This window comes from Grammomys surdaster, unplaced genomic scaffold (genome assembly GCF_004785775.1).
Source record: "Grammomys surdaster isolate TR1022 unplaced genomic scaffold, NIH_TR_1.0 190, whole genome shotgun sequence".
Taxonomy (NCBI): Eukaryota; Metazoa; Chordata; class Mammalia; order Rodentia; family Muridae; genus Grammomys; species Grammomys surdaster.
This window is the reverse complement of record NW_021604635.1, coordinates 821,010-843,671: the sequence shown is the minus strand read 5'-3', so window position 1 is coordinate 843,671 and position 22,662 is coordinate 821,010. Positions and strand designations below refer to the sequence as shown.

General features: G+C 43.5%; 1 protein-coding gene across 2 annotated transcripts in view; it reads left to right on the top strand.

Annotated features, from left to right (window-relative positions):
* The window catches only part of Pdss2 (decaprenyl diphosphate synthase subunit 2), a 231,586-nt gene that overhangs the window by 52,974 nt on the left and 155,950 nt on the right, over nucleotides 1-22,662 (top strand). The window contains exon 2 of one of the 2 annotated variants that reach the window (XM_028769082.1): nucleotides 22,230-22,364. The exons of the other annotated variant lie outside the window; for it this stretch is intronic. Coding sequence (XP_028624915.1) covers nucleotides 22,230-22,364 — 135 coding nt within the window. The remainder of the gene's footprint in view (nucleotides 1-22,229; nucleotides 22,365-22,662) is intronic. 2 annotated transcript variants of the gene reach the window in all.

Here is a 22,662-nt window from a genome sequence, read left to right as displayed (position 1 = left end):
AGCTCTTTTCTGCTTTAAAAACATAGCTACATGTTTGTCATTATTTGTTTAAGACACAGCTGCATATTTGCCACTTTTTTAAAGTCTGACAGAAACGAGGTTCTTGTAGATTGTTTATAGATTGATCCTGTTTCATTTTGACAAGTCAAAACAAAAAGGCCATTCCTCCAATTTTTAATATTCAAGTGAGGTATAGCATGCAGATGGTTGTGGGAGTTGGGAAACGCTTGTGAACTTCACTGTCCTCATGGCAGGACTACAGGAGAATACCTTCCATTAAGCAAGACTGCAAAGCTGGGCATTGCTTTCACATGCTAATGGTAGATTTAAATTTGTATCTTTTTAAATCTGTTGCCTAGTACTAAAATAAATCTGGGACCCAGCAGCTCATAATAGTTAATAGCCTTTATAAATGGGTCCCCAGACACCTGTTCTTTTACTGCTAATGAGCCCCTATTGTATGTGCAGGAATAGTGGAGTTCCTGTTGATTCTCTGTCCTAGCACATCTCTCTGTCTCCTGTGTGCATATTTAAATGACATTAAGAAATGCTGTTTCCTCTTGTTTTCTGTCATCTCTAGAATTCTGCCAGACACTTATTCTCTGTAATAGGTTGTTTGTTCCTAAATGCATTAGGGTTGGTATTTTTCCCCATTTTCCGGGTTTTGAATTTTTTAAAGAACCAAACCTCAATCATATTATTTTGTGAGGACTCAATATGACGTGATGTTGACAGAACAGCACCAGATCCACAAAGAGGCAAGTGGAGTTTCTGAAGGAACAAATAAATGGCTTGTGGAAATTCCAGTAGCCGGTAGAACTATAAGAAAACAAACAACAGAGAAGCCATTTCCGTGCTGTAATACAGTCACTGCTTATCCTCCAAGGTCGCTTATCACACCTGCATTTTTCATCACTAACGGTCTGCAGAATTTGTAATTATTTTATTTGAAACAAGGTACTCCTCTTGTAAGCTGAGGCAAACATGGATAAAGGCTGTTGCAGTCCATCAGACCAGAGCGCCCTTCCTGCAGCTCCTTTTGTAGAGGGCAGACCGAGTGTCTACTTCATGCACTTGAGTTCTTTAGAGGACAGTGCACTGATACGCCATTTAAACATGCTCGGATGTATGCTACAGAAGAAAAGTGCCAGCTGTCCTGTTGCCATGAAATATGCTTCTCACCTTAAAGGAAGTAAGAGTTTGCAAGTGCACAGCCTGAGCTGACAACTCCAGGTTGTCAAGAACCACATTGCACTTTGAGAATGGTTTCAAGAAGGTTTTATATGTACAGAACAACAAAAATGTAACTTAGCAAGGTGCTTTTCAGATACATCAGTAGGAATATCAGGCAAAAAGTTTACACAAAACAGGCAGTCTCTCCTCTGATTGATAAAACACAGCCAGCTGATGAAACAATTCGACAGCTAAAAGTGGGGAGAGAATGGTCAGGTCCAGGTGCTCCTGTGCGGGCCAGGTCCCCAGCTAAGGACCCCAGCACTTCTGTCTCCAGCTATAGGTTTCAGATGTTATCTGATAAGATTCTTGGCTTTTGGCCTGGTGAAAACTTGTGATTTGTTAAACTAATATACTCCTCTCCCCCCAAAAGATTTACCTAATATTCTCAAGGATGTTAGGTTAGATGCAAAGGCAGGCAGTGAATGGTTATAAATGAGCTGAATGCAGCCCAAGATAGCTTGGCTCTGAACCCATGCTGTGTGACACAAACCTAGGAAATGTGAACAGTATCTACTTATCCTAGATAAGGAACTAGTGACAGACCGTATGAAGGATACCACCAAAGTCCAATTGGTGGACCTGGGGGTTCTATCAGGGTCACTTACAGGAGAATGGCTGAAGGGTTCCTTATGGGAACAGAAAGGACTCAGTCATCTGATCACCAGAGCCTCTGGCAGCATGAGTGGTGGCTCCCTAAGCCTGGAGCAAACTGGACTGTGCTTGCACGCAGCTGGGCAGGTTGGAGAGTTCCCTTCCCTGAGGACTTCCAGCCTCTTCTAGGCAGCCCAGCTGCTCTCTGCTTCTTCAAGGCAGTCGGGTTCACCTGCCTATTCCTGGCAGGTTGGCTGATCTGAGTCTCCCATCAGTCCTCACTACCTAGATGGGGTGGAGGTGGGTGAGGTCTATCTGGTCAGTTTCAGGGATTTCTCAAACCTTTGAGATGTTTACTTCCTGACTCCAGGAACACTGCAGGATTTAATGTTTCACCTCGCTTTATAAGGGTGGTTCTACCTACACAGGAGGTTGCATATCAAATATTTACATTGTGATTCATCACAGTAGCAAAATTACACTTATTGAAGTAGTTACAAAAATAATTGTACAGTTGGGGTGCACCACAACATGAAGGACACTGTGAGGGTAACAGCATTAGGAAAGTTGAAAACTTTGCTTTAAAACATCCTGTATCTTAAGACCCTTCCAAGTTAGAAGGCTTTCTCTCAGACGAAATTGCTACACAAAACTCTGCAGCATTCGAAGCCTCCACACTCACAGATTCTAATCCCGGGGAGCCTTGTGGAAACTTTATCATCACAGATGTGGCTTGGAGGCTGGGGGTGGGCTGGGAGGGACAGTGCACACTTCAGACACCTGACTTGTCATGAGTGGTAGTGAATGATACAGGTCATCATTGTTCGACAAATCTTTTAAAAGGTAAGTGTCATACTGCTGATTGTTCAGAACGAGATCTCTGCCAAGTCCACTGGAAACACAGAAAGCGTTTGTTTTGTTCGTTCTAGAGGAACTTATTTTAAGTTCTTGCTAGTGATATTCTACTAGGTAGACAGTGCTGTTTGGAATGATACATCGGGAAAGGTCTTCACACCTCAGTCTTATACTTTGCTGGAACTCCCCTTACTAAGACATCTCTATGCCTGCGGAGTGAGCAGAGCCACCCACGGGCTTTCCTTTAGTTGAGTGCCTTCTGGAATAAAAGCACAAACACCGAGGTGCAAGTCCTGTAGGTGCTGCTGTGAGGCTAAGTCCTCATTGGGGTAAAGGGAGGTGAACCAGTCTCTGGTGGTTTTAAATACTGGCTGCATATTAGATTCATGTTTGTGTAACTTTATCCCCTCCTTCACTCCAGTGCTGCTGACTCTATTCTCCATTTAAAGGGTTTTCCCGTTGTATCACAGTATGCCCGTCTTACGTTGTATCACAGTATAATCTTACACTGCCTGCTTTCACCCCTTTGGTAGACGTGCATCCCCCTTTCCTAGTCCCACCATGACCTGTCCTGTATAGTGAAGTGTCTCACTTCTAATAAGCTAATTACAGTGTAAGAGAAACAGGGAGAAATTATAAATGATAAAAACAGGCAAACTTAGGGGCAGACATATGAATATAGGAATTTATAGGGTAAGAATTTAGAACAAATACCATTTACCAAATACTCATTTGTGAGTGTGATACAAATGATCATTTTCTATAACTAAAGCTAGCAGTATTGTTCCAGCTGTTCTTAAGGTAAGCATTCTTCAACCCAGCTTGGGAAATGCATACCTATAAGATGATCTTAGTAAGAAGGTTTCTGGACCCATTGGATTGACTTCTGTAGGTTCAGGATTCTTACTCCTACTGAGTTGCTAGTGCACACTGGAGTGGCTACTCTGCCTTTATTGGCAGACTAATCACATTTATAATTTCTTGGCTGCCTTTAGTTTGCTAGCAAGTTACCACAGTGGAATTCAGAGCACCTGTGTTCCTGCAAGCCATTACTGTGTACATGGAATGGAAGTGGATTTTTAAATAACAATATTGCTTTACACCTTTTTGGGGTGTGGTTGAGGAAACTCTGCATTTCTGACTTTCTTATTTGTGTGTAAGACACCATGGCAGAGGAGCATCTTACAGACATGGCGGTACTCCTGTTTCAGCCCATTGTTTGCTTCTCATCAGAGTCACATTTGTGGTTATCTGCCCTGCATGGCAAGTGCTGGGAAAACATTTGTACAACATCTTGCCAAGGAAGACTGTTGCCTGTACAGAGTACAGTGAATTCACTGTTCAAGATTTTCATGTGTTTATTAAAAGGGAAAAACCCCAGATACTAGTTAATTATATTCGTTTGAATTACTACATCTTGTGGTTAGTGTGTTGAATTTGTTAAATAGTTTAAGTGTATTCAATACAGAATTACAGCAGTTTTATTGATATACTGGCAAAGAAACAAACACGACCACTCTTTACCATCTGTTTATAACGCTATATAAAGAAGACCATGTTGGTTGCCATGGAGACTGCATTTCCCAGACCACTGAGTGTTTGCTTAAAATCTCCAGTCTTTTAAAGTCATAAGCTTTTTCCCAAAAAGAAAAAAAAAGAAAAGAAAAAGTATTAAAATATTAAAGTGTCCAGTGGGTTTTTTGTTGTTGTTGTTGTTGTTGTTGTTCTCCTGAAAGTAATTTTTCTGTAAAATTTATGCCAAGACTGTTATTTTATCTCAGGATCTCATTGATGAGGTTGTAGGCTCTTATTTGAGAATTTGGGGTGTTTTCAAGAACTGGGGAGAAAACGTAAATGCTATTCTACGTAGAGGTACCATATTTTTTTTTATAAGCAATAAATGGTTTTTCAGAAACCTTTGTTGTATTGGAAAAACAATAAAAAGGAGTCTGAAGAGGTAACAAGTATAGTAACATGGTATCTGAGATATAAAGGTGCTTGGAATCACACTAGCTGCCCTAAGAAGTCATGGCTACCATCTGAGGTAATTTGGCAAAGACCACAGCAGGGAGCTCATGGCTTTAAGCAGAATTGTTGAGATATTTAAAACTGCAGCTGTTAAAAAATATTTGTGGGGTTGAGGGAGATAGATCACTCAGCAAAGGCTTGCCTTGCAAACGTGACGACCTGAGTTCAATTCCCAAAGCCCACGTAAGTGTTGTCTGGTGCCACAGGGTTGTGATTTTAGCACTGGGGAGACAGAGAGTAGGGTACCTGGAGCTCTCAGGCAAGACAGAGATCTGACCGGTGGTTATCAGACCAATGAGAAACTTTCTCAAAAGAAGTAGGCCTTCTTGAGGATGACACTCAACATTTCCTCTGGCCCCCACACACATGGATACATACATGCAAGTCCACCATAGACACCCAAACACCCTTACATACATCAACATATGCCTAGCTAAGTACATTTTAAGAGACATGTTGCTGTATTTACTAAGTTGACTCTGTTCATATTCTTGAGACTCTTGCCTAGGGAATCAAGAAGTAAATCTATGCTTTACTTTCATTCCTACTAATACAGAACTAATTTTTCCTAACCCAGATGATTGTATGTCCCACAGGTTTTGGTCATAGAAACCTAGAAGCTATATAGGCATTGAAAGGCTTTCGTGCCATGTTCTTTAAAATGCATTTGCATTTGTTCCATCTTTTACTAGCCTAGGTCATTGATCATTCAGATAACCATAGTTAAGTCAGTGACCGCTTATGTGTCTCAGAATATTGAGTATTCTATACGCTCAGTGTTCATTATTAGTCTTTGTAGCAATCCTGCAGGCTAAGTCCTGTAAGTATGTCCACTCCTTTTTAAAAATATGTTTATCTCTATTTTATCTATATGAAAGTTTGGCCAGACTGTGTACCACATTTGTGTCTGGCGCCTGTGGAACTAGAGTTCAGATGGTTGTGAGCTGCTACATGGGTTCTGGGGACTGAAGTCGAGGCCTCTGCTAGAGCGACCAGCGCTCTCAACCTCTGACAGCTCCAGCCCCCAGCATACTCTCTTGAAATCAGAGTTTCTCAACCTTCTCACTCTGTCCAGGTGGCTATAAGGTTTGTTGTCAGATGTTCACAAGCACTGTCCCCTCAAGTGTGACAATCAGAGTGGCTGTAGAGATTCCCAGCGTTCGCCTGTGGAGAAGGGGAGTTTGCGCCCCTTGAGAACTACCGCTCTGCATGGAATAGTGTTTTCTTTCTCATTGTTCTTCTGGTGAGTACAGTCCATGCACCACCTCCTGCTGTTCACATCTGCCACCCTTGCACACCGACTTTACAGTGTTGTTCAGTTATTGGTAAATATGAGACACAAACTCCTAGTACTGGGATAGCCTTCTTGGGTCCTGGATTTTGAAAACTGGTAGTATAATGAAATAAACAAAGGTAGTCAACATAAGCTGTACTAAAATTACATATCCCAAGGTGGGGGGAGGATTTTAAACACAATTTTAGACTCTCCTGCTGAGCCAAATGTAGCAGCATTTGCTTTTTAATTCAGCACTTGGAGGGCAGAGATGGATAGATCTCTGTGAATTCCAGGCCCACCTGGCCTACATAACAAGTCCCAGGCCAGTCAGGGCTACAAAGTAAGATCATGTTTCTAAATAAATAAATATGAAAAAAAATCTCTACTGAGTTCAGTATATTAAAAATACAAAGCTCTGTTACTATGTATAAATTCACAGCTAAGATTATCTTTTTTGTTTTGTTTTTAATACCAACTTATATGAGAATATTTAGTATAGTTTGTATGAATCTTTTCTATGACATTAAAAAAAGGTGATCAATAAAAAGGTGATCAATTGTGACCCATCTTACAAAGCTAAAGAAGTTTTTGTTTTGTTTTTCAAGGTAAACTTTAATACCAATTAAATAGTTAAGGTTGTTTTTCTTTACTTTTTCAAAAACATGACTTTTTGCTACATCTATCCTGTGAAGGATGGCTTTAATGAAAAATCCATTTCTTAGCAATTTTTTAAAAATTGTGACATTGTGAAATGAAGCACAGCAGTTCTCTGAACTTGTCAAGTTAAGTTTCTATGATTTAAGTCTTTCCTGAAATTCTCTTTAGAGTATAATAATATTTCTGATTCTTTAACAGATTATTTCAGAAAATGTGTCAATTCATGGCTCAGGGCTGTTTGGTAGGAAATTACTAGATCTCACTATTATTAATTAAAAGGCCATTTGGAAGAATGCAGGCATAGAGAATAATAGCTTTCTTAGGTGTATGAGAATATTAGACCTTTTAGACTAGTAATTGTGCAAAATGATTATGCTGAGTTTTAACTACTGTAATTTTTATGTAGGCAGTAGCTTTCATGGTATTTATATATTTTAACAGTTTCAGTGGGAACCAGAATATGCAGTGAGAAATACATTTATTTTATATTTTATGGAACATTTTCTGCTCTTGAATAACGAGAAATAGTTAGCACCATTCTCTAGGTATTGATTTAACTACAAAGTATTTGACGGCAGCATCACTTTATTCAAATGGTCAAAGTGAAATCTACTTTTATGGGACAAACTAAAATTAATGTGGGAAAAATAAATAGAACATCATTTCTGTGACCTTCCTGTCAAAGATGCATAATCTGAATGCAGTTGCAAAGATCCATCAGCCAAACTCAGTGAGAGAACTTCTCAAGGTCAGCTGACCCGATATTTACAACATGGTCAAGGCCCTAGTGTCTGAGAATGTCCAAGAAAGTGTTCCACGTTTTAACAATCACCCCATAAAAAACAAATAAAACAAACAAGTATATGAATGAATGAATGAATGAATGAATGAGACATGGCAGCTAAAGGCCTAGAGCTGAGCTCACCCTTTTCTTAGAAAAGATATCACTGGGGCTGGAGAGATGGCTCAGCGGTTAAGAGCACTGACTGCTCTTCCAGAGGTCCTGAGTTCAAATCCCAGCAACCACATGGTGGCTCACAACCATCCGTAATGAGATTGGATGCCCTCTTCTGGTGTGTCTGAACACAGCTACAGTGTACTCATCAATAAAATAAATAAATAAATATTAAAAAAAAAAAAAAAAGAAAAGATATCACTGAAATAATTGGTTAAGTTTAAGGGGTAGCTGCAGTTGAGGTACTAAGAACACACTCATTAATTCCCATTTCCATGGTGCCTTCTCCTATTTGGACAGTTCAAGTCAGCAACTGGCTGCATTCATTCATTCATTCATTCATTCATTCATTCATTCATTCATTTACATACTTGTTTATTTGTTTGTTTTATTTGTTTTTTTTATGGGGTAGTTTTTGAAACAGTCTCTCTGTAGCCCTAGCTGTCCTAGAATTCACTGTGTAGACCAGGCTGGCCTCACAGTCACAGAGATCCTCATGCCTCTGCCTCTCAAGTGCTGGATTTAAGGTGAGCAGCTCCATGCCCAGCCAGCAACTGGCATTAAATATTTTAAGAAAAGCTTGTTCTGTAGTGGAATTCCTTCCTGTTTGAGATGGTGCTTTAAAGGGGAAGCATTCTACTACTTTATTACTTTGGGTCTTGGCTTCCTCATCTATAAAGTTAGGATAAGAATAGTACCCTTAAGGCTGGAGACGTGAGTCAGCAGTAAAGAGCCTCGGCTGCTCTTCGTCCAGAAGGGCCAAGCTTGATTTCCTGAGCCTGCATGAGGGGTCACAACTGTAACGGCAGTTCAGGAGCTCCAGTACCCTCTCCCAGCCTCGGCTCCTGCATGCATTTAGAATACATGTACACACAGAGGTGCCTCAGCTGTGTCTGCTAGTGATAACCTTGCCCCCGTTTTACTCCTAAGTTCCATCTCACTGTAAACACTAGAGACGTGTTTCAGCATCTACTGGTCCCGGGGGTCCAAAGAACAAGTAACTTGTACTTAGTTAAGAGTAAAGTAGTGGTCAGACTGTAAAATTGTAGTCCAGGCATCAGGCTTTGAATCCTGACTCTGTTACATACTTTTGACCTTGAACAAGAAGCCAGTGTCTCTTAGCCTTAGCTCGCCTATAAAACAGGGGTAGCTATAGTACCTACCTTGTGGGCCATATGTGAAACTGGTAGCTTCCTATCTCCTGTCTTATCAATTCGTCTTACAAAAATTAGTGAAAGTTAGGGGCGCCTCTGGGGCTTCCACTGCTTTTCTTCTCACTCCTGCTGAAACAAAGGCTGTGTCAGCCGACCAGTAACTATGAGGAAGACAGAAGGAAAACTGTCCACCTAACAGTTACCACCGGGTCTTCAACATTTCCCAGGTTCTGTTGCTGTAGTGTTAGCGTTTACTCTTTGATGCCTGTTTAAAGATTCACTTAAGGTAGCTTTGAGTTTATGTGCACCACATGTGTACAAGAGCCCCAGAGGCCTTGAGAGGACGTTAGATCCTCTGGAACCTGAATGATTGGTGCTTGTGAGTGATTTGGGTTCTGGGAACCAAACCCAGATCCTCTGCAAAAGCAGGCAGTGCTCTTAACCACTGAGCCATATTTCCAACCCTTCTGATGCCTTTCAAAAGTGGACTGTTTTGAGCTGGTTCAATTGGCAGAACACTTGCCTTGGCAAAACTGAATTTTAATACCTGTTGGATACAGTGTGTGGTTTTGTTTCCTACAGGTGTGAACACAGATCAGCAGAGCTTTAAGTCCTTCAGCTTCACATGCAGGCCTCCTAACTTTCTTTCCTGGAAATAAAAATATAGAATGAGTATAAATGATCTCTGTGGAGAAGTTGATAGTTTTCCCAATTTTTAAAAAAGGGCTTAAGATACTCAGAATGAAAAAATCATGATTTCCCTCCCTGAAAGTTGTGAATTTGTGAACTATTTTGGAGGCTCGGCTGTCACAGCCCACTAGAAGGGCACGGTGCCATAGACTGCAAGCTGGGCCTTTGCAGCGCCTCGTTCCAGCTAACACACATGGGCTAGGGCTAGACCCTGTCTTCCCTTTCAGTCTGCCAGGTATTTATTTGTTTATTTGTTTATTACCAGGCTAAAGGTTTGATTCGTCACCTGCACAACGCTATTACTGTACTGGAACTCTGAGGTCTGTGTGTGAATGGAGGTTATTCAAGATGTCCTGTGGCCATGTTTAAGGAGCCTCCAACTAACATGCTGTTGCCTGGGAACCTCATTGAGCATGCCCATGAGGAGGAGGCTACCCTCTTCTGCTGGTCCAGCTGTCAGCGCGTCAGACCTGGAACCCAAAGACATTTCAAGGCAGTGTGCAGGGAAACGTGAATTATTATTTTTTTCATATCTCTTACCCGTAAAGTACTTTGCCCTAATTTTGAGGTATCTTCTCTATTTAGTCTATATTTTATCCCCCTACGTTGGGTGAAGCTGAACTGCAGAGACAGAGATCACATTGGACCACAGGTGTCTCACTTGTCAGCTACATACTTTTAGACAGGATACATTATTAATCATCAAAGTTGAATGTGTGTACTAGACATTATTCTAAACACTGAAGATACAACCATGGGGAAGTCCATGTATTGTAACACGTTTACAATGTGTACAGTCAAGGAAGAAAACCAAAGTGCATGATCCATTACAAACATGTAGGGTGGTCTGAAGTGGAGAAAACTGGCCATCCCCAAGAGTGTCAGTGCCCAGTCCACAGAAGAGGGGTGATGGCCAGTGCGGAGATGCTCATTAGCCTGGATGACACGGCACACAGGACACTGGTAGACACTGCTGACTGAAATGGTCTGCCTACTGAATCTGGTACTGAGATTTCCTCCCTGCCTCTCTTGACGGGAGTCAATTGCTGTGGTAAACCTGTGCGTGATTTACTACCACCAGTTCTCTGTGGAGCAGGTGCCGTTCTGTTCATTAACTCACATCTAAGCGAAACTCTAGGACAGGGAACTGTGCTTTTCTGTTGACACAGAATTTGAGAGATGGTCGGTCTTGCCACGCTCATCCTTTCCTTTCCCACCTCCGCTGGTGGTCACTGTCAATGTCTACAAGGTCCTAAAGTTAATTAGGTGGTGACATTAATGATTGTGAGGGCTAATAGGTTTAACTAGGCAGTCAGTCGCAGGCTCACTCTGGTGGGAACTCTGTGTGGGAGGGGCACGCACGGTCTGTGGCCCACCATCCTGTCCCTTCCAATTCCCCGACGTCCTGGTCTCCTGTACTCTAAATTAGTGTTGACTTGGGGAAAATTAATGAGATTTCTTCTAAAAGTTTGCTCTTGTGAACCACAATGTTACAGTAATACTGTTCTGTAGTTATTTTTCCAGTCATTTTTTAAAACATTTTTTTTTCTTGCTGAAATCTGGTGCACTTCTCACTGCTACTCACCTCCTCCTAACTTGCCCTTGAGGTATTATCTGGTTTTCTGTAAATTATATCACCATTTTCCCCAGCTTGCTGATTTTTACTGGCTTCCTCCATCTGCTGTTATATCTTTACATTTGGCTTTCTCCTCTGCTTAATATGTTGTGAAAATGCCAACTATATGACTCTCTGCCTTTGTCTCTTCAACTTGTTCGAGTACACATTTTCACAATTTTGCACAGTTGGACTTCTTCATTAGCTAAGAAGACTGGTATTCTGAGCACGAAATGTTCATTACTTCATTGACTGATATTCTGAGCACGAAATGTTCATTACTTCATTGCAGTAGTCAGTTTTCAAACTACCTGCACAGGAGACCGAGTAAGCCAGAAGATGATAGATGAATCTGAGAGCAGTTGGGCTTTTTGCATTTGATGGTGGAGTTCATCATACCTGACCATTTGAGTGAGGAAGAGCACGACGTACTTTGGAAACATGCTTGATTTATCCTGTGCACAGACAGACTGTGGTAGTGGGAAGTATCATGCACAGTACATTAGCTCTTAGCCATGCCTCTGCCCCAGTGGTGCTGAGTCCCTGTGTCTGACAGTGCAGTGATGCTTGTGTTCCATCCAACCCACAGGTCTGCCTGACCCCTTGCTTCAACACTAAGGTGATGGGGTTGTGTTAGTTATAAGCACAGCGGGCGAATCCATAGCAGTCTATGAGCGCCCTGAGAGTTTTCAATGCTACCTGCAAAGGTGATCAGTTTTGACATTTTGAAATAAGTTTATACTTATTTCAGTAAACTGCTGGTGGTCAGTACTCATTTCTGCTAATCCCCTGGCTTGATTTCCTCTCCTATTCTACGACCCCCCCTCTTCCTTTCCCCCCAGGTGTCTGTCTTCTGCCACATGCCCATCACACCTAATTGCAGCTTCAGGAGAGCATTGGTGAGGCAGGCACTTCTTGGCACTGTTGTCTCTTAGGGATTTAATTCATGTGGGATGTACGTGTGGCCCTAAAGCCATGTCAGTGGCTGCTGTAACTCCCAGATTCTAAAGGCTGGTCACCTCGGGGCCTAAAATTGTTTCAAGTCTAGGACAATTTAGTCTTCGGATAGAAATGGCAATAATCATACAGTTTGGGTCATTTTGTCAATGGAAATTAACCTCTAGCTCTCCTGCTAACTTCACACAATAATCCATGACATGAAGGCTATTTTTAGTGACTCTGAAATTACGGTCCTTTCAGAATATTGTCAGGAGTGCTAGGCTTTTCTTTTACAAATGAGTAATATTCTCATCAGGTTGCTAAATGTGTATATTCTGTGTGTGTATCTTTGTGTATATGTATGTGTCTCTGCCTGTATGTGTTTCTCTGTGTGTTGGTGTGTATGTCTCTCTGTATATCTGTGTGTGTCTGTCTGTCTGTCTGTCTGTGTCATTTCTTTGATACCATTTAACTTTGGCTCTGTGTCTGATCATAGATAATTAAAGCTCCTACTACAGGCACCAGCCAGGTAGAGCTGGAGCGTACCCTTAGTCCCAGCGCTGCGGCAAGTGAGTCTCTGTGAGCTTGGCCACTGGTCTACAGAGTGAGTTCCAGGATAGCCAGGGCTACACAGAGAAACCCTGTCTTGGAAAACAACAAAAGTCCATCAGTCAGTCAGTCAGTCAGTCAGTCAATCAATCAATAGAAAAAAAACAGGTCTCTGAGGATCATCACTCACAGGTTATTTTATTCTGTTACCTCAAATGGGAGAACTTACTGCTTTTAAAACATTCTGTTGTCTTTAAAAAAACAGGGTTTGGTAAGGGTTTTTTTTTTCCTCCAGACTTAAAAACAAACAAACAAAGACAAGTAGGAGAACAAACTATTCATCTGTCAATCAATACTTGTTTCTGCTTGGTAGCAGAACCTTTCTTTCTATCATTTAAAAAAATACTTAAAATGCACAGAATAATGCAGAACAGGAATCCCGGTCACAGGTCTGAAAAGATCTTCCACCATCCTGCTTCCAGCTTGGCTCCTGGGGCTTGTTTCTGTGCATTGCCAATTGCAAAATGAATGAGACAGTGTTCACATATACCGGAGACAATGTTCACAGTCCTAGTCACTAAGGCAGAAAGGCCAAGGCAATCCTGGGCTACATGGTGAGACTGACTCCAAAAACAAACAACCAGGGCTTAGTGGGTAAAGGTGCTTGCAGCCAAATCTGACAATCTATATTTGATCCCCAGGACTCACATGGTAGAGGATGAAAACTGATTCCTAAAATTGTCCCAGCCCTCTGACACACACACACACACACACACACACCAAATAAATAAACAAATATAAAGGCTTTCGAAGGTCCACGGTCTTTGAAAAACAAACAATTCTCCTTTGTCTGCCTCCCAAGTGCTGGTTATAGGGGTGTGCTACCACAGCTGGCTTATTCTTCTTTAAACAAATTTACATTTCCAATTCTTTTACTCTAACATATTACATTGTATGATTTGGAAACCATAGTTGTAGTTCATTAGTTAGTCACAAATTCAATTTAAAGAGTTTCAATCGGCAACCAAACTGACAAAGTTCCCCAAGGGAGGAAAAGATCAGAGTATCCCCAGGGCTCTAGTTACCCGTGGTGACTTGGGAGCGTGTGTAATTCCTATTTTAGCTGAGGACATAGTTATAAGCATTGTTGGGAGTCTTGTTAATCCCCCTGACCCCATGTTTGATAGAATTGGGTAGCCACTGGCTTTTGTAGTGTGTTTCTGAGTGAGTATCGAAAAATAGTAAAACATATCCTATTTCTTGGTTTTTAGCATTAGAGGGAGTTCCCCCTCAGGGTGATTCTCTGCCACGGAGGTTTAGAGAGGGGGCTTTGGATCTGTTTAATGATGACGGTTCTAAGTGGTAAGTTGTTTGCGAGTGTGTGTGTATGTGTGTGTATGTTCTCATGTGGATGCATGAGGACAGTTGTGGGTGCCATTCACCTTTTGTGAGTGTCATGATTTTTCATTGGGCTGGCCTGGCACTTGCCACGTAGGCCAGGTTGTCTGGCCAGGAAGCCCCAGGGATCTGTTTGTCTCTGCTGGAAAGGTTTCAAGAGTCAATTCTCTCCTTCCACTATGTGAGTTCTGGGGACCAAATTCAGTTCGTCAGGCTTGGCTGCAAGTGTCTTTACATATGCACAATCTCATCTGCCTAGAATTCTGAAATCTTAACCATGAACCTTAAAAAGATCTTGCCGTGAGGCTTGAGGACGGCTCTGTGGTTAAGAGTGAGTATGGCTCTTGCAGACATTGTGAGTTTGGTTGCAGTGCTCCAGGAACTCCCAGTGCCTCTGTCTACTGCAGATACCTACTTACCAGACGGCACACAGACACACGTGCACATGATTTAAAAACATAAAAAGAAGTCTTCTTAAGAAGAAAAAGGTTTTACTGTGCTCCAGTCCTGGTACCCACCACTGCCTTCCATCAGACAGCACTTCCACTTTCTATCCGAAGTGGGGGCAGCAATGCCAGCCAGTTCTTTCTAATGGAAAAGGAAGGCACAGAGACCACACATAAGGAATAGCTCCCTTGTGGCCCGTTTTTATCAGTAGTAACTAACTTCATTAACATAGTAGTCAAATAACACAGCACAGCATGTTTGTTAGAGTGTGTTGGGGCTTTTACTGTGTGTAACTTTATCACTTTTAAAGGAGTCATAATTTAGGAAGAGGGACTCAGGACTTCAGAGTGGAATGTCTATATTTCCAATCAACTGGCAATCTAGCTGTTGAGGGTTCTTTTGCATAGACTCCTGGGTCAGCAGGAAGTTCTCTAAGTGCTGGTCTCTGTAGTTTCCCCCAGTGCTCAGCTGCGTAGGGTGTTCAACAGTGGGCAGGCTGAAGCAAGTGTAACCCCAGTCCTCAAACATTCACACAAGCCTCCGATAAGGGGACTGTCTTTTAGTTGGGGTTTCTGTTGCTGTGAAGAGATACCATGGCTACAGCAACTCTTAGGAAGGACAACATTTAATTGGGGATGGCTTACAGTTCAGAGGTTTGATCCATTGTCAGCTCGGAAGGGAACATGGCAGTATGCAGACAGACATGCTGCTGGAGAGGGAGCTCAGAGTTCTACATGTGGATCGGAAGGCAGCAGATCTAGAGTGCCACACCTCCTCTAACAAGGCCACACCTCCTCTAACAAGGCCACACCTCCTCTAACAAGACCACACCTCCTAATAGTTCCACTCCCTGGTGACCGAGCATTCAAACACATGAGTCTGTGGAGGCCGTTCCTATTCAAACCACCACAGGGACCTTTAGCCCATGAATATGACCTCTTTTGTATGGCTGGCCAGTCAGTTTCTCAACCCTTCTCTGCAGATGGCATCACAGCTCCTCGGCAGGCCCAGATATCACGATTCCTCAACCTTTGGCAGTAGCCAGAATTACAACTCTCAACTGAGGTCTAAGACCCTAGGCCCTGAGGACTTGGCAGCTCCCTGGTGACTGCAGACTGTCTCCTTTGGCTCCTCACAGCCTTTGGTCCTTCTGTAGTCTCAGTTCCCTGAGCTCCTGCCCTTCTCTCTGTCCTGCCCACTGAGCCATCAAGCACCTGCCTGGCCCCTTCTACAGTTTGGCCACTGTCTACAAGACTGCTCTGTGGTAATCACTGCCCTGTCTTCTTTCTGTTACTAGCCCAGTTTGTCTACTGAAAGTAGATAAGGAGAAGCCGTTTGTAAGGCCTGATGGTGGAAAACTAGAGCAGCAGGCAGCATGGGAGTATCTCCCCTCTGACACACTCTATCTGAGGAATCTGCTCCTACGGCCCCACAAGTATTTGCACCAATCACATCCATGTGTTTGGACTAATCACTGCTTTCTTTGCCTTTTAGCACTGTAGCCGTAGGGCAGTGGCTCTCAACCTTCCTGATTCTGTGACCCTTTGATACAGTTCCTCATGTGACCCCCAGCCATAAAATTACTCTCATTGCTACTTCATAACTAACTCTGCCATTGTGATGACTCACAACGTAAGTATCTAACATGCAGGATAGCTGATATGCAGCCCTTGTGAGAGAGTCGTCGACACTGTGCTGGACACCAGGGGAAGTGCGTGCACCTGTAAATGGCTGCTGAGTCTCTAGCCTTCAGACTGGCTTGTGACGGGCAGTCAGCTGAAATCTTTGCATAGTTGCCTTAGGGCATAAAAGACTGGGCTTGCAAGCCCAAATACTGTTTAAATCTTGGCACTTCCATTTCTAATTGACTAATGTGGCCAGTAATTACTAAACTTTTCTGAGCCACCCTGCTGATTTTCCTCAATTATAAAAGGATGTCACTAGGAACTTCTGGCATGGCTTTTGTGAGAAAGCAGCTGGTACTTGACTTGACAGTATGTCATGCCTGTGGTCTGTGTCACTCTTGCGGGCACTTTATTACTCGGTATGTATATGCTGACCTACAAATTCATAGTAGGTACCCCAAAAGGCCTAAAAGAAGCAGCCACTGGACTGGTGAGATGGCTGGGCGGGGGGGGGGGGGGGCAGACAGAGGTACTTTCTGGCAAAATCTAGTGACCCAAGCTTAAGCCCTGTGATCTCCATGTGTCATAGCGGAAGAGAAGAGAACTGATTCCTGCACGGTGTTCTCTGACCTCCACATTCATGCATTTCTATCTGCAGATACACACCAGTGCACCACTACCCACCTCTACACATGAATGGTGTTTGAGAGGACTCGCCTTAGGCTTCCTGTTGATGTGATTAGAAAAGCACCCTGGGAAGAAGGGGTTTACTTTATTTTACACCTTGTAGTCCATCATCCAGAGAAGTCAAAGCAGGAACCTGCAGGCAGGATCTGATGCAGTGCCCAGTGGCTTGCTCAGCCTGCATCTTATAGCACCCAGGATCAGTAGCCCAGGGGCGGCATTGCCCACAGTGAGCTGGGCCTCTCACATCAACCATCAGTCAAGAAAGTGAACCACAGGCTTGCCCATGTGTCGGTCTGGTAGGGTCCTTTGTTGTTGTTGTTGAGGTCTCCTCTTCCCAAATGGCTGCAGCTTGTGTCGGGTTGACAGACATGTACAGTGCGGTGTGTTCTGAAAGGCCGCTGCTGGCCTCAGTTTGTCTATAGTGCACAGTTGCAGTCCTTGTTCCCACCATTAGTGGGTTACATTTGTTTATCTATGTCTTGCAGACTTATATGTATGTATGGGTAGCATGTGTTCCCTTATATTGGTTACTAATTCTTCCTAAGTCCCCTAAACCTAGGAGTTCCCAAGATTTAACTTCTAAGAATGTCAGCATGCATGCATATATGTACGCAGTTAGTTAGTTTTTTGAGACAAAGTCCTTCTGTGTAGCCCAGACAGGCCTTAGGCTTGCAATAAACCTTCAGTCCTCCTGCATGGTAGAATTGTAGTATGGGGCTCTGGAGGAAGAAGCAGGTGGAAGCGTTGGAGGCCAGCCTGGTCTACGTAGTGTATTCCAGGACAGCCAGGGTTATGTACAGAGACCCTGTCTCAACAAAATCTAAACTAGAACTTCCGGTATGTACCACAACACCTATTTTCTTCCTTTTCTTAAGCCTTTGCTGTCCTTTTTTTTCCTTCTTTTGTTTTCTCTTCCCCCCAAAACACCTTCATCCGCCGGCTTCCCTTGTTTCAGCCATCACTTCCATGGAGAACTCACTAAATCTGTACCCAGAGCCTTCATCCGCCGGCTTCCCTTGTTTCAGCCATCACTTCCATGGAGAACTCACTAAATCTGTACCCAGAGCGTTTCCAGCTCCCCACTGGGCATCTCCATCTGGAGATCCTCCATGCATTAGAGTCAACATGTCAGAAATGAGCTCGTCAATTCCCCGTTAGATTTACTCCAATCTCTCCTGGTACAGCATCATCTGCTTAACAGAGAGGCTTGACTCTTCCGCCACTGCCTTTCCTTCATTCCCCTCTTCCTTCCCTGCCTCCCTCTTCCTGTCAGTGAGCCCGCTGCCCATGGCCACCTCCACTGCTGCCACCGTCTTCCAGCTCTGCACTGCCCTGCCCTGACTGCAGCCCTCTTTCTCTCTCCGCAGGCTGCTGGAGGAGGTGCCTCCTCACTGGGCTTCCCTCTCGTTTCCTCTGCATCCTGCATGCTGTCTCCATGGTATTAGGCCCAGGGAACAGTTTCAGTCTTTAGCACTAATTGCATCACTATCTTACTGACAAACCGTCCAAGCCTCCAGATTGCTTTCAGAAGTCCAGACTACACCTGAGTCCCAAGGCCCTTCATCCTTCGGCTGTCTGCTTTGCTGGGCTCGTCTGTGTGAGTCTCATGCCTACATGGATAGCCCCAGTTCTGAACCTGTTCCCATCCCCCCTTCTTGTCACTGCTTCTCGTGCTCCTTCTGTGAGATTCTCCTTTTCCTCACTGGAGTGATGGAGCCCCAGCCTCCTCTCTTCTCATTCTCTACTCAGGAAATCAGGCCATCTTTCTGAGGTGCTGAGGACCAGCAGGAAGCTCCAGCAGGAAGCTTTTCTCTGTGTGCTGTTAGCTGTTATTTATGTGATTGAGTATATATTCAAATATAAGTTTCCTGTAGTAACTGTTTTTTAGTTTCTATTCTTTGTATGTCCCTCCGTCTTGACACATTTGTATTAAAACAATTTAAGAGGATGTGTCTTAACAAAGTGTTACAGTAGTGACGTGAGACCTTGAGATAGAAAATTGAATTAAGGAAGAGAATTGTGTTAATTGTTGCAGATGTCATGGCACCACTGACCTGAGCCGCTCTCTGAGCATGAGCCGGGATTCTGATGTGGGGGGCTGCCAGGCCCAGAGCCTCATCTTCTCAGCTCACCTAGCGAGGACTCAGTCCCCTCAAAGCACTTAGTCATCTTAGGTCTACACTAGAATTTTGGAAGAGGCAGAGCTTTCAACAGAGCTGGGCACAGTAGCTCACACCTGTAACACAGCACTTGAAAGGCAGAGGCACGAGAGTTGCCTCAAGGTCAAAGCCAGCTTGGGCTACACAGTGAAGTTCAGGCCAGCCTGCACTTCAAAAGAGGTTGGGTTTCTTGGTTGGTTGGTTGGTTGGTTGGTTGGTTGGTGGTTTGGTGTGATTGGGTTTTTACCCCCAAATATATTTTACAGACTTTTTAGAATTAATAGTATATAAAATTAGTTATATATTCATATTAAGTGATTTTTCTAGGATTGTCAAAAGTGCAAATTGTATTTGAATTGAATTAAAATTGTTATTTTAGGTTTGACTCATCTCTATATGTCATTAAGCTAGTCCCATAATTCTTAGTGAATATCACAAAAGCCACCTCTCCAGATGCATTATACCATTTGGTTACATCCTGTGCCAGCCACCACCCCGTCATCTTTCTACAACAGGATAGTTTTTGTTTTGTTTCATTTCATTTGCTTTTAATAAAATACTTTAGTACCTTCCCATTGGTGCTTGAATAAAGAGCAAACCTGTTGCTATAGACTGTTCAGCCTGGTGGTCCAGTCCCTGTGTCCCCTAGGTCGTCCCTGTCCTGGGGACCCATTCTTCAGTGTTCAGCCTGGTGGTCCAGTCCCTGTGCCCTCGGTCATCCCTGTCCTGGGGACCCATTCTTCAGTGTTCAGCCTGGTGGTCTAGTCCCTGTGTCCTAGGTCATCCCTGTCCTGGGGACCCATTCTTCATTGTTCAGCCTGGTGGTCCAGTTCCTGTGCCCTAGGTCATCCATGTCCTGGGGACCCATTCTTCTTCCCTTTCCCTTCTCTGGTTCCTTTCACATCTGTTCTTCCTTTGGATGTCAGCTCAGTCACTACTTCCTCAAGCCTGTGGCATTCCTGATGTAGTCAACTCTGTGATGAATTCTTAGGATGGTTTTTCTCTTTTTGTCCATAAAAGCATTTATTATGACTGTGGTTCACATTGGATTGGTGATTATTTCCATTTATTCTGCTAGATCCTAAGCTCCATGCCTGGTTTTGCTTGCCATTGCACCTGTACCCAGCTAGCATAGTGCCTCATGCATGGAAGGCCTCAGAGTTCACTAGGCAAATGGATATGTGAGTGGTGCGCCTTGTTTACACCAACCAAACACAAACAGTTCTGCAGAGTTTAATGATGGGGTTACATAGTGCTGAGGGTTGCTTTCCTTGTTATACTTGTGGAAGATCAAACTATATAGTAAAATGAAATTATTGACAATTGCAAAATAAGGAAAACTCCTAGATATCTGTGGAATATAGCAAAGGCTGTATCCCCTTTAGTCTTTTCCAGTGACAAGAGTTAAACATCAGTAGAGCCTGCCCTAGTCTTCTAGTCATGTAAAGCCATTTGGTGTTCTGAGACTCCATCTCTTCCTGTCAGTCTAAAGTCTGCCCGGCTTCTGGTCCGCATCCTCTCGCTCTCAGCTCCGCCTCTGACAGGCTGCTCCTGCCACCGTGCTCTCTGCTCACCTCCATGCCCTTGCTTCCTTCCCCAGAACACCTGTCCACACACGCACTCCCGCTCAACTCTCTCTACACTCTCTAGCTCTCATGGATTTCTCTCTGAGCTCCAGGAAGTGGTGTTGCCTCCTACTCAGTACTTCTGGGTTCTAACAGCTTCATCCGTTCACCAAAGCAGTTCATAGCACTTTTACTAGTGCTTTTAATCCAAAGTGTTGCCTGTACAAAGACAGACCGCATCTCACCATTGTTGGCCGTGAATTATTATTCACTAAGGTTTTGACTGAATAAAATTGAGAACACGAGCATCACTGTTCTCCTACCCAGCAATCACACCTGTGGCATACAGGTTAAGTATCATCTATCAAAATACTTGGGACCAGAAATGATTCCAATGTCAGGTTTTTCAGATTTGGGAGAATTTGCATGGACTTTAAACTGACTGCAGATCCCTAATCTGAAGTAGAAATGCTTCAAAACCCTGGAGTTGTGCAATCCCTCTGTGATTCTGCCAGCTTCTGGATATGGTTCTGCTTGCCAGTATCCCTACCTAATGAAGGCTGAGGTCGAAATTCCCCCGGAGTGACCTGGCTTATATCACATAAGATTAGCACTGTCCATTGAGATCTCGGAGATTTTATGCCCAGAAGACAGAATTCATCTTCTCTTTTGGTTGTGAATGAATATTAAGCTTTGGGGAGTTATCATCAGTTTCTCCCAGTGCTGTTTTTAATGGTGTTAGTGGAGTTGAAGAGACTGTTTTGGGGAACATTTCATTTATTCAAACTATTCATCTGCCCTCTAGATTGTTAACCCTTGTATTCATATTATTAAAGGTCAGAAGCTGTGCTTCTCGGAGCGTTCTCTTGTTTTGCCCTCCAGCCTTTTCATATTCTTTCCCTCATCTTTCTGTACCACATTCTGAAAGAGGAAAATGTTTCAATGAGATGTCATTGGGATGGGAATTCCATTGGAGATCTACCTCCTGGTGAAGTAGAAAAACTACAGGAGATCCTGTTCATTAGAAGAGTGGGGAAGACTTGGTAGACATGGGAATAAATGTAAGAGACAGAAAATGTAAAAAAGAGAGAGGGGGAGGGGGAAGGGAGAGAGGGAGAGAGAGAAAACAAGTTGCCAAAACAGCAACAACAAAAAGAATGCAGTTTATGCGGCGGCGTTTCCTGCCATGTGCTGCCATGGCATCCGGTGCTTCATCCAGGCCCAGCCTCTGGGTCCTATCAGAAGAGCTTGTCAAGCATAGCCCACCTGCTATGGAGCCGCGGCTGCAGTTTGACGTAGCAAAGCCAGCTTATTACAAAGCAGGTCTAAGCTGTAGCATCCTTTTAATATCAGAGCAAATTATGATTGTGAAGGAGTGCAGCACGTTTGCAGGGAGCTTACTGAGCATGCGCAGCATGCTTGCGGGCACTTACTGAGCATGTGCAGCATGCTTGTGGGCACTTACTGAGCATGTAGAAGGCCACGGCTCCCAACCTGGCACCAGTAATAAAAGTAAAGTGCAAGGTGGGGTTAGCCAGGGACCCAGAAAGAGAAGGGAGCCAAGGTGCCAGGCCCTCACTGAGAGTGTTGCTTTAAAAAAACCACGTCACATTCTCTTGCTAGCTTCTGAACTTTCAGCTTGTGCATTAGTCTTTCCTCTTTAATTCTCTTTATTTAAAAAAACAAAAAACAAGTCTCATTTTTAGGTCTTAGAAATTGGACCATTTTTATAGCTATCTATAACCCAAGATCTGCCCAGCCTTTGGTAAGTGTGTTATCTCTTCTCCGTGTGTTTATTAACAGGGCCCTTGTGCATGACAGCCGTCATAACCTACAGCTGCGAGGCCTGGTCGTGCTGCTCATTTCGAAGGCCGCAGGGCCCAGCGCTGGGCACTCTTCGTGTCAGAACTATGACATGGTCAGTGGGATCTATTCATGGTAAGTCTGCAGCGCTGTTCTCTGGATTGTGCATCACTCTTCATCCTTATATTTATATTGTTGTTCTCTGGATTGTGCAGTCACTCTTCATCCTTATATTTATATTGCTTTAAAAATAGAGTCAGCAGTAAAAGTCCCTGGTGATAAGCCTGATGTCCTGAGTTTTGTACTCAAGGACCTTTGAGGTAGAAGGAGAGAAGCAACTCCCAAAAAGCTGTTCTCTGATCTCCACGCATGTGCGTGGTGGCCCATGCACACAGTCAGCATTAGCATCATTTGGTACAGTCTGATCTCCACG